Here is a 14,733-nt window from a genome sequence, read left to right as displayed (position 1 = left end):
TAGGATAAGGCACCTGAGAAACTGGATGAAAAGAAGGAATCATGGAAAAGTACACTGAAGGAATTGAGACAAGATAGGAACCGGGAAAAAAGAAAATACACTAGGAAGGAAGGGCACAGGAAAAGGGAAGTAGAAAAGTACAACAAAGATAGAGAGACAGGAGGAATGAAGGGAAGCAGAAGGGGAAGAAAAGAAGGGCATGACTGAGGCAGGAAAGATGGAGAAGAGAAGTAAAAATAAAATAAAACAAGGATTCAAGGGCAGCAGGAAGGACAAGGAGGGAAAGATGTATGGGCATTGGAAAGGAAGGGTATGAGGGAGGGTAGAAAGAAGAATACCAAGAAGGAAATAAGGATGGGATGAAAAACACCTTTGTTAGACAATAGGGAATAACATCTGTGTTTTTTTCCCATACTCACCCATATCTGAAAAATACTACAAATAAATTCCATACTATGCACACCAACTTCATTCCACCTAGGTGGGTTTTGATTCCCACCTTTGCCGGTGGAATATAGGATTATGACCCATATATTAAAAAAACCCTGAAGCGACCTTTTAATGGTACATAATAATGACGGATGATGCGTAGATTATTTAAAAAAAAAAAAAAAGACTTTAATTCACAGGTTCTGAACGTGAATCTGAAATGTCCCTCTGGTGGGTGTGAACTGACACAGTCTGAAACGTCCTGTTGCAGACAGCTCCAGCTTATGCCCGACAAAGGTCCGTTGGGTTGAGTTTCTCGGGTGTTTGGCGCATCGAATAGAACCTGAACGCCCCATTTCAAGTGGATGCTGACTTCCAATACGCAAAAAAATATCAACAGTTGACTGTGTCCGGTCTTCTGTATCCTTTCCTCTGCTGATTATTATACCTAAACTCAGGTAGTTCAGGTAGGGTGGTCCCTGTTGCATCCACATGTTTTGCTCAATGACGTCAATCACCTCCTGCCTTGGTTGGCAAAGAGGGAAGGGAGAGAGGCCAGCAAGGGGTGAAGATGCAGTCTGAAGCAGGGCCCACATTATGCCCGTCAAACCCAAATGGCTGCCGGTGACACTCGGGTCACCTCCGACGTCGTCTCATGAACAGACACTTTAGCGTCCACATAAGAGGAAAACTCTTCCTCCACTCGCTCGTGATCACTTCATCCCGGGTCGACGGACCGGCTGGCTGTTGAGAAAGCCCTGTATCCACTACCGGAGATTTCTTATTGGTTAAAAGAACAGACTGGACCGCCATCGACAGCGCAGGGGTCTCTAGCTTCAGCCCTCAGGAGCCATGTCCTGCAACCTTTAGATGCATCAAGTGGGTTAGAAGAGCCCATTCAAAAGTTGCTGAACAGTCGATGTCTAGGACTGGAGGTTTAGGCCTTTCGCAGATTCACACTCTTTTAAGAGTGCGCATTTATCACCTAAACCGTTGCGTTTATCTTGGTCACATGGTCAAAGCGGATGCGTGGCCTTCCTCTGCTAGGGGGCATCCAGGGTGTGCCCCGGCTGATTAGCCATATGGAATGACGCATTAACCCCGCCTACGCTGCGCGCTGATCGCCATGCCGGGTGACAAATGGTGCGCACCCGGTGAAATGGGAGTGGGCTTCAACAGCAACAACCGAGATCGGTTAAGGAATGATGGAAACGAAGGTTGAGCATCCAGAGGAAATTAACTGAGACCTGTATTCTTAAACAATTTATTAACAGATCCACAATCGCAATGCTCAAGCTCCCAAATTTGACAAGACAGTTTGGTTTCATCTGCTGACTTGAGCGGTCACAACAGTTTCTTGTGCAGTGCTCTAGCGACATCTAGTGGATCTGACCTAAAAAAAGAAAAGAAAAAAAAAAGAAAACAAAAACCAAAAAAAAATAAAACAGTGCACCAGATTGTGTTCGACTTCGCCACAGTGCCGAGCTTCGTCAAGGGCATGTCCGCGTGTACAGCTCTGCATTTGATGATATCTACAATCTAACCCAGGAGTGAGAAGAAAACGATCAGCGCGATCTTTACAAATGTAGAATAGAATCATATTTATTCCTCGTCAGCCATAGATGTTTCACTTCGTACGTAATGCCCTCCAGTTACGGCCGTCATGCAGACAAACCAAAAACAAAAACAGTGAGATTTATTCACACACGTTTTGGAACAGATAAGTCCAGTTTTTATTGTTGTGGTTTCTCTCAACGTAGCTGTGGCGCTCCTGAACATTGATAAATAAAACACTGACAAAAATGTATGTTGGGGTTTTTTTTTTTTCTGCTTTTCTTTAAGGATCTTTTGTTATCCTTAAGACACGGTGAAATAAGAATAACCAAATTTATCATCATTCCACACAATTAGGTTTTCCTTGACCAATGTCCTTATGCAACAGAATGCTTGCTTTTCCTTTTAAAAAAAATCCAACTCATCCTGGGAAGAACGTGTTGGGGTGGCTGTGGCGTTCTGTCCCTGTCCAAGGCCCCCTCATGAATAACTTGATGTTTTGCTACCGACGTCATCCTCCTGCGATCCCATACTCTACAGGAAAAATAAAAAAAGAGCATCATGGGTCAAAAAGTAAGTCAAGTGTTACAAGAAAAGAGAAGACGTACATTTTTTGGTTATTTTTATACAAAGTCATGGTACAAAAATCAATCACACCGTATACAGTTTCAAATAACCAGTACGGCGAGCAAACTTAACGATAAGCAATTCTAAATGATGGTGAGAACGTAAATGAGGTACATTCAAACATTTTCATGCTGTGACAACCATTTCATTTTGCTAAGCTTCATCACGTCACATTTCCTAATCAAGTCTAATCGGTTAATTTATCTCCATTTACTGGGAGCTCATTTGTGGTTTGTTGTTTTCTTTTACTATCAACCAATCACAGGTCTTAAAAGGCAGCGTCACATCTAGGAACGGGGGCCACCACACCTCACTAAGAGACATTTTTGTCATCTTCTTACTCAGGGTCGCTCTCAGCAGCGATCTGAATCACGCTCAGACTCTAAGGCAGGAATTGTAACCTAAGTTAGGAGCTCTCTGAGGACTCTGACAAACTTTGTGAATACGGGTCGGGCAATGGCTTTAATATCATTTTTTTAAACAAAGACAAATTAATTAAAGAATGGACATTTTAAACGATGTTTAGCATTTTATATATTAGCGTAGCTAGCATGACTAAACGAGCAGTGTCCACACCCATGCCCTAAATAATGCGGTGTGGTAGCTTCACTCGCTCGCTGTGCATTCCAAACGACTGCCAACATTTCTGAATCCATGACGGACAGAGGTGGAAAGATCAAACGAACAAAACGGCAACTTAGTTAAACTCTGCTTAGCCTTCCTGGGCCCCATTTCAGAAAGCTGGCTTAGTGGATATTCAGAGTCATTTCTGGGGTAGATTCCTACATACCCTGGCTTATGCGTTTCAGAAAGCTCAGAAGCCTTTACCCTGAGTCAAATTAAACAACCTGCTACAGAGCAGAGTTGTTAGGACAAACTCTCTTTAGGAGTTTTTCCTCCTTTTTAGCTGAGATCTGCACAAGGAAGTGTTGGAAAAGGTATGTCCTTTTCTGGAGGAGCTTGATAAGCCGGAGCACAAATACTCCACAGAAATCTGTGTCAGGAGAGGCTGATCAGACCATGATTAAATGTCTCATCATCTCTGGATTTATATATTTTCAAGCGTTACTGTTATCCGCCGCTGTCATTGATTTATCTCAATATTCTCAGCCCACATTCTGACTTTTCTAACACAACGAGGGGACGCTCTCAGTTTTGAACAATGTCTTTGTGCTGCTCTTGGTTTTTATGCCAGGAGCAGCTTTTTAATAACGTAGGTGATGCAGAACATCTTTCAGAGGCAGCTTTTTGTCATTAATTTTTCTGTTGCACTCAGTTTCAGCAGAGTTTAAAGGTGTTTCATAGTATGAGACCCACCGCATTAATAGAAGAACTACACAGAATGAAAGCAATAATTTATTCTGTATGAAACTGAGACCTCCATCTTGAATTTTCCATTCAGATATTTTCGTTTCCATTCATAACCCCAACAACTTACTCTGTAAATTTTCTAATTATGGTTTAATATTTTCCATATGCCTTCATTACAGATTTCTAATTCCACTCGTGGGTGATGCGCACTGCTACGCTTCTTATTTCCTTCTGTTGCCATGGTGAATCGCCTTATCTGCGCTCCATTGATGAGGGCTTCTTTCATGCCTGGGCTCGCTCCCCACTGATTGGACACTGAGTTTAGTTACCTGATGGATATCAGCTGTTCTCAAACGGAAAACGCAGAGCATGACAGCGTGAGGTAGAACTACTCAGAGCAGCTGCTTACTCCTCAGGGTAGATCGCCCATTCTTTCTGAAACTGGGCGCTGTTATCTGCTAAAAATCTTGCTCTCTTTTGCAGCCTGAAGGCACCACATTATATTTATGTGACAGAAAGCACTAAATGTTGAAAGCCTCGTGGTGTCAGTCACATCCGGCGAGTGGTGACTGTTTGATACATATCTCATGTTATTTTTTCCCCCTGCTAGAATCAGTTTTGTTCTGCAGGTTATGGGGTATAAACTTGACGGCAAATTAATTGAATCTTACACAATGCGAGTAATTTTTAGTTTATTCTATTTGCTTAGAAAGAGGGATAACATTCTGGTTCAGACTTAAATCAAATTATTTGATGTATCGTGTGTAAGGTGCAAGGGATAAACATTTCTGAGATTTTATATTGACCAGTTCAAACATGGTCAACTCAAATAATCTATAAACAAACTAATAGATTGTATAAATCTGAATACGCTTAAAAATATCAATAAACATAATGTTGCATTTTTTTAATCTTTTAGTCTGATATCATCACAGAAGCAGAGTGGTAGTGACCTACACCATGTCCCTAATAGTAAGGGGGCGGTATTGATTTATTCTACCAAACTACACCATTATTGGTCGCAATTTTATATTGTTCTTTTATTAATATCAACGAGAAAACATTTATTTTATTATTATATTTAGACCACTGCCTTGTAAACATTTGTTTTAAGTCACTTTTTTACCCATATTTTCTCAGTGCTTAACATTTATGCACATGTGTCCCATGAACTGTACACATCTGCTATAAGCATTAAAAACAGCATAGATCTGCAACCAGGGAAAAAGGAAAATGTTTTCCCTTCACAAAGCTGGGAAGCTATGAGGCGATCTGAAATCCAATCTCACCTTCTGCACAAACTGTGGGTTTACTGTGATTTCTTGATCCATAGACTTTAGTTTCTCATCCAGCTCTATACATTTCAACATCTGGAGGGAGAAGAAAAACAAAACAAAAACAAAACAACGGCAAGGATTATTTTAGCTTCAAGGAGCACCGTAAAGGCGGAGAATGCTACCCCGCAGATTTAAGCTTCACCTCTTGGTCTATTTTGTGGAGCATTGCTGGGTTGTTGTATTTTTCAGGGTTGTCATGGAAGCAGACCATACCATCCTTTTGGTTAATGCTAGCGTAGATCTCGCCATCTTCAATCTGAAAGGTGTCCAAGAACAAGGGTTACGTCTGAACTCCTACGCTGACCTCCACGGTCCCGTCAGAGCGTGCGTTGAATTCAACACAAAATGGTTCACTTCAACATAAATACGCAAATATAAACAACCAATTAAGGAAAACTTAAGATGATGAGCAGCCGTTTGAACAAGAGGACATACTCACCATGTGTAAGACGTATTTCTCTGCTTCCTGGGGACCTGAAAGCTGCACCCGACTCGCCATGTCTTGCAAAGACAACGTCAGGAAGGTCTGCGGGGATTGGACGAAACAGGGAATCATTTCAGACCTGCTGAACCCACTCTGGTGGCTCACTGCAGCCTTACTGTCTTTCAGGGGTTCACTTCCCCAAACATTGCACAGGCAAACGCTATGTGGTGTATTTGATTCAATTCCAATAAAAAATGAAAACATTTTGTGGCGTTCAAACCATGAACTTGAATGCATTTCTGTGGGGTTCTAAACGATAAAACAACAAAGGAGAGTGATGGATGGTTTTTAAAAACTTGGATAAAAGTTAAACAAAAGTTTAAAAAAAAAAGTGTGGCAGGAATTAGTATCCATTCTCCTAGACCCCTAAATAAAATAAAGCTTGTAAATGAATCTCAGTGTAAATAATTTGTTTTCTGTGAAGGCCTCAGAGGTTAGTTAGAGGACATTAGTGTCATTAAAGCAGGGACTGATTTGGTTTTCAGCACAACAAACTTTATAGGCATGGCCAAAAAAAAAAAAAAAAAAAAGTGTTTTATACACTTTTAAAAATGTTGAAATAAAAGAAATGGGCCGATGTTTCTGATTAAGTCACAAAGAAGATGATTACTAAGCGATGCTGTGACACAGGTGGAACTCGTTAAGTGTCGTTATTCCTCTGAAGTTGTATTGATGAACCTCAGAGGCCTCAAGACCGGTGCAACACCGGGTGCTTTTAAAAACACACAGTAGTTACAGCTGGCACTATTTAAAGGGTAACTCACCCCCAAATCCATTATCTTTTACCAATAAATTGTTACCATGGTTGTCTTAAGCTTCAGCAAAAGAACGAAGACTTTCGTCTCGTTTTCTGTCCACTCTATCTTTCAGACTAGGGCCGGACGATAATTCAATAGCAATAGATATCCATCGATAGACCTATATCGATGATAGAAAAAAAAAGGGTAAATAAAAAGCTCAACAGAACAATTTTACTTTCTTTTGCATTCTAGCTGTATATATTACATCCTCCCAACCAATCACAAACACAGATCCAGGAAGTCTCTGTCACCAAGCTCCGCCCCCTTCAAAGAATTCAGGGAGCGCATGTTCTAGTTTCTTTTTTTAAAAACTTGCAGTTTTGGTAAAAAAAAAAAAGTTGGTTGAATAGAGGGCTGAGTTTGAATGCAGTGTTTGTGTGTTCTGTGTCTAAAAATAGGTCGCTAAGCATCATAATAAAATGGCCAGGGCTGCACTTAAAATATATATTTAGAATTTGTTGATAATTGTTGATATCGATCAATACGATTTCTTTTTTTATTTATATGCTTTTTTTCCTATATTGTCCAGCCCTATTTCAGAGCACCATTAATAGCGGATTATCAGACGCCTACACCGCTTCACTTTAACAGAGACATTCGTTTTATTTCATTTACTTCTGTTTAAAACTACACTTCATTAGAGCTAACAGCTAGCTTCATACACCACAAGCTTCACAGGCCTCATCATGTAAAGAACTGAAAACTCTAGGTGCGGGGTTTAACGCCCGGAGCCCACCCAGCCCACCTTTGTTAACCTCTGGATGTTCTTCTTGTAGAGGGAGGAGAGGCACTGCTTGACCAGGCCCGTGTTGTTGTCTCGTGTGAACGTCTCGCTGTGTTTGTTGACCAGGCTGCGCAGCTCGGCGGGGTTGTTGGTGGCGTAGACCTGAGCTAGCTCGTGATACGCGTTGCTCAGGGGCTGCGGGTGGAAGTGGAGAGCACGTTAGCGGCGAAACAGGAGGGTGCATGCTCAGACCTTAGCTGCTTTTCATAGTTCCTTCACACGGTAACAAGGTTCTCGTGTTTAACTGGGACTCTGTGTGACAGACCGACACGACAACATGCAGGGTTGTTAAGGGGAAGGAAATGATACATGGTTACTAAAATCTGACAGGCGGTTCGTACTCAGTCTGTGTGTGACCTTTGACCTTTTACTCCGCCTCTCCCACCTCGGCACAACTCAAACTTTTATCCATCTGCTTTGCTAAATAACTCACGCTCAGTGAGATTGGAAGGAGAGAGATCTGCGAACAACGGGTTTCAGAACTGGATTTAGGTCTAGACTTTGACTAGGCCACTCTAATGCCTGGACTTGCTTTGATCTAAACTACTCTGTTGCAGCTCAGCCCAGACTCAAGTCTTCCACCGCCTCCGTCAGGTTTTTTTTCCTGGATCGTCTTGTATTTTGTTCCCTCCGTCATCCCCGCGGCACGATGCGGCCTCCGCCCTGTTTCCGCTGGATGCTGATGTGTGTCGACGGTTTCCCAACACACCATTCTCATGTAGGTCAAACTGCTCCATTTCAGAGCTCCTTCTTCCACAAGCTTCCTACTTCTTCTGGGTTTTTTTTTCTTGACGCCTACATTAAGGTCATATTAAAAGAGAAGCCTAATAGTACACTTGTCAATTACCCTCAAAGAGCTGTGATTCTCTGCACTTCCTCCCGAGCCACCCAAGGCGGCTGCTGCTGCTACAGGGATTAAAGCCCTAAGCGGACGGCTATGTCGATGCGATGCTTCAGATACTCCCTACACTCACAATGATGAACAGTTTTGTGTTGGTCTGTCACACAGCATCCCAATAACAGAGGTGTGGGGGGAAAAAACGGTTAACAGTCTGAACTTTTCATATTTGTCTTCATGCAGAGCACTAATGTTAGCTAAAACTTCTTCTGGCAACTGATTTCCAGAACGTGGTTGAAAGTCAGACGCTGAGGACTGAATTTCTGAATCTGAACACGTTTCTCTAAAGCTGCAGACGCGGCACAACCAAACAAACACTTGTACCTTGATGAACCTGCCCACTATCTGTGACGTGTATTTGGGCAGCTGCTGCACTTTGCCGTGGAGAATGAGCGACACCACGATGTATTTCTTATAGGCTTCCAACATGATGTGACTCACTGCCATGGCCGGAGTGGTTATTGCCTGCCGAGGAACAGAGACGGGTTAGCGGCCTCTCGGGACGCGCGTGGCTTCAAAGCGCCGGACGGGCTAAAAGGCGGTACCTGTTCATAAAAATACAGTGCTCTTTCAAAGTTTTTCAGGCCCGTGTAGATCATGCCGCCGTAGTAGTAGTAACATAAAAAGTGCTTTGCGTCGTAGGCTCCGTTTTCCTTGCAGATGTCCATCATGTCCACCTCCAAGAAGGGCAGAGCGGGCTTGAAGCACTTCGCTAACAAGCACAGCTGCAAAGGAACAACAGAGGAGGTGAGGCGGGCCGAGTTGGACGGGCCTGGAGCCTTCGGCGCCGGGGAGGAGCACGGAGGCCACTCACCTGACACAGGTCTGCGTGGACTGAGGTAAGTTGGTTTGTGTTCATCTGCATTTTGTCTATTGCCTGTTTTAGGATGACGACGCCCCTCAGCGGCTGCAGGAGGAGGAAAACATGGGGGGTTAGTCAGCCGTGTTGGGGAAAAAAATAAAATAAAATCAATCAGGCTGATCTCAGGTGCTGTGTGGGATGAATGTGAAAATAGATTTTGAAAAGATTTTGCTGGGGAGTTACAGGCAAACTTTGAAAAAAACCTGCCGAGTCTTTAATATGTAACAAAGACAAAGAGCACAATGACCGCTACATGTCACGACAACCAAACAAACAAAAAAAAAGATCAAGACCACCTATTGTACTGGAAGGAAGTGGTTTCGTGCAGCAGCAGCATGACTGATCTCCCAGCTCACCATGCATGGGGAACAAGCTTTAGACTCTGTGTGAGAGACTGTCTGTTCTGCTTTGGGCACACACTGAGCTGTAGAACACTGAGCAGAAAGCTGAAGCCTCCACATGCCCTGCTGCTGCCAGAATCAACCAAATATGGCTTCAGCAAGTGGGCCTGTGCTGCAGCAGATATAAAGAAGGGCTAGAAGGCTGGAAAAGTCAAGAAAACAGCCAACAGCTGCGACTACAGGAGCCAGAACTACATCCCGTCTTCTCAACTCCTCCGTCCTCAGGAGCTGCAGACGCTGCTGTCTGGAAGCCACCAGTGGGACTGGGGTCCATTAGGGTCCACTGTGGGTCCATTAGGATTTAGGATCCACATGTATTCATTCAACGAAAAAGAATCCTCTAACTTAGTTCTGTTAATAGCTTAAGAAAGTTGAATCTAAATGTGTTAATTTAGATCAGCTGTAGGCACGTTCTAAGAAATTAGAATATGACTTCATGAGTTTAACAGTCTAACTCGTACTTTCTATAGATTCATTACAAATAGACTGACATTTTAAGCAGTGCTTTCTGCTCATGTTGATGGTCAGGGCTTCAAGTTAAGGAAAACCCAACATTGCATTACTTAGAAACCAACAAATACTAATAGTAATATCTGGCAGCTGAATAATCTGTGCAGCCGGTGCTCGCTGCGTTTGCATGAGTCTAGCTGTGCTGACGGGTTCTCTAGGAACGCTGTTGGCCCTGGTGTCTCCCTCGTCTTCCTCTTGACGATCGGAGCAGTTTGAGGGACAATCTGTCCCTCTGACACCAGGGTCAGGCCAACAAGCGCCGGCAGCGCGGGCAGGAAGTCAGCACCTCCTTAAAGCTACCGGCAGGAGGAAGCGCGCAGAACGTCAAACCCTGCGGGTAGATGGCAGCGCTGATTAAACGCGGAGGGTGACAGACTCCCCGAGTCGCTGGCGGATGTGGAGGCCGAGTTCCTCCAGACCTTGATCTGCAAATCCATCTTAAATTTACTTTCATCAGAAAAGAGTTTGTCTCACTGAGCAACAGTCCTGGCCTTCAGCTCCAAAGCGTCTGATGCTGTTTCTGTCTCAGGGCTTGCTTTAATTAAATTAAAAATACATGATTAAATGGATTTAAAAATCCTACTACCCAAAGCACCTGAAAGCGTTCATCCCTAAAATAAAGATGATTAAATTTAAGCATTCTTTTTGCTTTTGATGAAACTGAGAAGTTTGGCTCAAGCTGAACAGCATTAATGTGGGAGGCACATAGTCCAGTAAAATGAGCAGGAAGGAGAAAAAGAAACCGGTCGACTTGGATCTTTTAAAACTCTTACCTGTTTCCGCTCTACAAGCGCATTTGTCAATTGGTGGCAGAGGCCAGCAACTGCAGGGAGGGAGAGAGAGAGAAAACATTTTAGGAAAAAGTGGCTTTTCCTTTTTTCATCAATGGTTCAGCTAAGCAGATTCAACTTGAAAAGACCTTTACGCTTTCCCTTAACTCTGCCTTCCTTTCTTTATCAGGGATTGTCTAAAATTATATCAAAACAGGTTTTAAAGTGCGGATGGGGTTTAGTAAACTTAAGGAAAAGACGTGCGTACCAGGAAGTGAACTCTCCTTGGCCCTGTTCAGACCTGTTGCTAACATCGGCCCCGGGGCGACCTGCAGGGCTGGTCACAGAATCTTAGCGCCATTAGTTTGATCTGGACGTAAACTGACCAACTGGAGCGCTGCCTATGGACCCATGTTGCTCCCCTTTGGCAGCAGAGTTACTGAATGTTTTGCTTTGGGAAATAAAAAGGGACATTCTGCTAAACTTGGCGCGGTTAAAGGGGATTTCTGTGGTTAAAAACCCTTTTGACGGACCATCAGTGAAGTTTGATGCCTCTGCTGAGGGAGTGAGATTCCTCTGGAGTACTATCTTTGTTTCAGTGACTGATTACTCCCACCGTAGTCACCGTATTGAAACAGAACTGGAGCTGAACCACTGGATTATTTTGATGCTGTACCTGCAGTTTAAAGTCCTTTAAAAAAAAAAAAAAAAAAAAAGATAGCAGACAGAATGCCTGCGGCTTTGTCCGCCTGTCTGAAGCATCCGATCACGCGCCACTGCTCCTCCACCACCTACTGCAGTGCACTGCCAGTCAACTGGCTAAAAGATGGCTACTACTCCTTACAAAGTGTTGTGTTGGGGTACGACACAGGCAGCCATGATGGGGGAACCACACGACAAAACCTGTGAACGTATCTCCGTTCTGGAACTACAGTAATGAGCAGCATGTCGGTTAAAGGGTTGACTGCAGACGGGCTATCGGAGCAGAGACCCCGACTAAATTCAGCCGTTATCAGCCAGAACCCAAATATGACCTTTTGTCAAAACAAGGTGGAAATAAAAGACATCTATAAAGCATTACTATAACTTAACAATAGGTGATTGTTGCTTTTCTGTTCCAACCAATCGCACGTTTATGTTTTATATATGTGTGTAAATACAGCGATAACACTGCATTTTTGCCTTGAGATTCCCACAGCCACTGCCACAGCCACTGCGGCCGTCCCATAGGTGCCTTACGTCTTCAGCTCTACACCGCTTGTTCTCCAGCGGTGCGGGGCAGTTGTGGCTAAGTGCACGGGGCAGGACAGGCGACGTGCGCGCTGTCAGGAGACGAGTTACGGTTCAAAGCGAAATCTTGATATCAAACGATTAAACTAGCGCCGGTGACCGACTTCATTATAGACCAGTCCGGAAACATCTACGGGCTCGCTGTGTGTTTATTTGGATGTAAGACGGCTTTTAATGTCAGGTGGGACCGGTTGTGATGGATGGGTCAAACATGCACCATATCCTCCACCGCGAGCGCCGCCGACATCATACATGGTTACCTCTAAGAGTGGAGCAGCAGCTCAGACGGGACTTACAAGTGTCTGTTGCATATCTAATGTGCTCCCCATTACAGGTACTGATGAAGAGCTGAACTTGGGAGAAGAGTGTCTCAAAGTCTGGGATGTTTGGCATGGAGAACTTCACGAAACTGAAAACAAAAGGAGAAGATGATCAGCAACAGTCTTCCAGTGCGACAGCGAGAATTAGAATAGGGACCGCTACAGGAAATAAACTATCAACCAGACCAAACGTATGTTTTAAAAAAAAAAAAAAAATCTTTAGCACAACTAGATATTCCCTTTCTAAAGAACAGAATCAGCAACATGGCTACTGGGGTTCACGGCCTACAATTAACAGAACATGCAGGCTGATTGGCCACGTCCCAGGTAGACAGAACTGATTAAACACTGCAACAGAATAACATAAAACAGCAGAGAACCCCCCCACGCACACACACACACACAGTGTCCGATAGATGTGTACCCTCGGGAGTGACAGCGGGGACGGAGAGCAACGAGAGGAAACTTACAGGACCGCCAGCACGCCGAGGGAGTGCTCCTGGATGTCCAAGGCCCCCAGCACCGTGTCCAGGTGGGACAGATTTTTGGCCAGCAGCTCCCCGCTCTTGTTGATCAACTCACACAGCTGAGTCATCTGGCCTGGGGAGGGGAGAGAGGGTTAGGGTTAGGAAAGGTGACTGGAAAAAAAAAAAAAAGTGCAAAAACTACTACAAAGCGCGTCGTTGTGAAGACCAAGGAAAAACGACAGATGCTTTTTACGAATCGTTTTTTATAAAGAAAAACGATTCGCATTAAGCCTCTAAAATACAATCTAGTGCAGAGGACGTCCCCCTAACTAGTAAGTGCAGTCTACCTGTACTTTATAGGTCACTAGTGAACAAAAACAACACCACAGATTGAGCTGCAAAGCCAGACGGCTGTGTGATAAAGCTTTGGAACAGAAGCGAGTGGGACACATAGGAGAGCTTGTTGCCCATCACCTGAAAGTGTGCTGAGGAATAATGGCACAATGACAAGGAGCTCCGAGGGGGTGAATATAAATGCTTGCTATGCTGTTCTGATTCCTATTTGTAAACACCTTTGACAACTATACACCCCTCTGTCTCAGTTCTGCACTATTCTATGTCGGTCTCTCACATAAATTTCCCATAAACCCATCGGAGCCGGAGGTTGCCTGTGACAGAGAGCGTTAAGGTGAAGGGGTATGAATGCTTTCACAAGGCACCACGGATTGTTCAAGGAAAAACAAGAAACTTCACAACCGTGAACGGTGGAAGTACCAAAGCCACTGAAGGACACAGTTAACGTGAATAAAAACATTAACTTGGTCACTTTAACAGTAAAATATCAGATCAATTACTCGTTTCATCCCTAAGTAGGATGAGACATTTTATTTCCTCAAAAAAGAATTAACATAAAATGCCAATTTTGTGTATGTTTCCCTCCCGATAAGCTATTCCCCGTAGAAGGTAGAAGACAACGTGAAGAACAAGTTTGTTTTCCAGCAGCCCGCCGTGAGTTTCCACCAGTCGGCCGGTCAGACTCCCTGTCAAGGCCTTGCACAAGGGAGGCAAAGCGAAAGGGATTGACGGGTGCCTTTGAGCCAATGGCATTCCAGATTTCGCCTCAACAGCCAATCAGGGGGAGGCCTGGGGCGGGAGTTCCGGTGAGCAATGCCCAGAAATTACTAGCTAGATCAAAAACAAAAAGTACATTTTTGACATTTGGTTTGGTGGGCTGGGGAGTTTGAGCGCGTCCCAAGGGTCGCGGCGTACAGACGGGTCACGTGCTGGGAGTTTACAGCACTCTCGCGCCCCGGTCAACTCGTTTTCGTGGTGTGTTTACATGATAAAGCAAAAAGGGAGCCCTGAGCAGCCCTGCTGCCTTGGCTATCGCCAAAGCATTGGGTAGCATATGCTAGCTAACTAGCTAATACTTCCCCTGCGGTGAGTTTTGCGGCCCTACCTTGAGCGGAGAGTTGCCGCACGTTGTTAACGAACTGCTCCAATGCTGAAGCCATTATTTCCCGGGTCCAAAGTGGAGGCAATTCGCAATGTTTTTCATTCAAACGTCAGAAACAACTCGGTCCGGACTGAGACAGGGGGCCACACAGCCGCCACTGGTGGGGAAGCTATCGCGAGATCACAGGAACAGAAGAGGCTGCTGCGGGATTAACGAAACGTCATTTTTGACCCTTAAAGTGCCAGGCGCACGGTTGTCTTGTAATTTCAAATGAACAACAGATATATTGCACTTGCTTTATTAAAACTTTAAAAAATTATGTTTTAGGTTTTTTTAGGGTGGAAGACCATTGTGCTTTTAACAAAAGACAATGGTAATGGGAAAAGACTGGAACCCAGTTTTTTTTTATTTTTAAACAAAGATGTTTTCAAGC

At 44.1% G+C, this 14,733-nt stretch overlaps 1 protein-coding gene across 1 annotated transcript; it reads right to left on the bottom strand.

The window, feature by feature from the left end:
* Window positions 1–1,679: 1,679 nt before the first annotated feature.
* Window positions 1,680–14,483, bottom strand: cops3 (COP9 signalosome subunit 3). The gene is made up of 12 exons (XM_012864123.3): window positions 14,304–14,483; window positions 12,848–12,977; window positions 12,354–12,466; window positions 10,771–10,820; window positions 9,039–9,131; window positions 8,770–8,949; window positions 8,549–8,689; window positions 7,288–7,461; window positions 5,698–5,784; window positions 5,401–5,514; window positions 5,211–5,291; window positions 1,680–2,517 (listed from the first exon to the last, which is right to left on the bottom strand). Exons 1-12 carry the CDS (start codon window positions 14,356–14,358, stop codon window positions 2,464–2,466), a joined length of 1,272 nt encoding a protein of 423 aa, XP_012719577.1. The 5' UTR covers window positions 14,359–14,483; the 3' UTR covers window positions 1,680–2,463.
* Between the last annotated feature and the right edge of the window lie 250 nt (window positions 14,484–14,733).

The sequence above is a fragment of the Fundulus heteroclitus genome, unplaced genomic scaffold (assembly GCF_011125445.2).
Source record: "Fundulus heteroclitus isolate FHET01 unplaced genomic scaffold, MU-UCD_Fhet_4.1 scaffold_151, whole genome shotgun sequence".
In the NCBI taxonomy this organism is placed as follows: Eukaryota; Metazoa; Chordata; class Actinopteri; order Cyprinodontiformes; family Fundulidae; genus Fundulus; species Fundulus heteroclitus.
Note: the sequence above shows the minus strand (reverse complement) of the source record. Positions and strands in the feature narration are given on the sequence as shown.

Bases quoted from the DNA above. Each gene is read 5' to 3' on its own strand.
- cops3 (XM_012864123.3), bottom strand. From the start codon at position 14,358: ATGGCTTCAGCATTGGAGCAGTTCGTTAACAACGTGCGGCAACTCTCC. The intron at 12,978-14,303 runs GTAGGGCCGCAA...TCCCCTCCCCAG, and splicing joins GCGGCAACTCTCCGCTCAAG to GCCAGATGACTCAGCTGTGT. The intron at 10,821-12,353 runs GTAAGTCCCGTC...CCCTCCCTGCAG, and splicing joins TAGATATGCAACAGACACTT to TTGCTGGCCTCTGCCACCAA.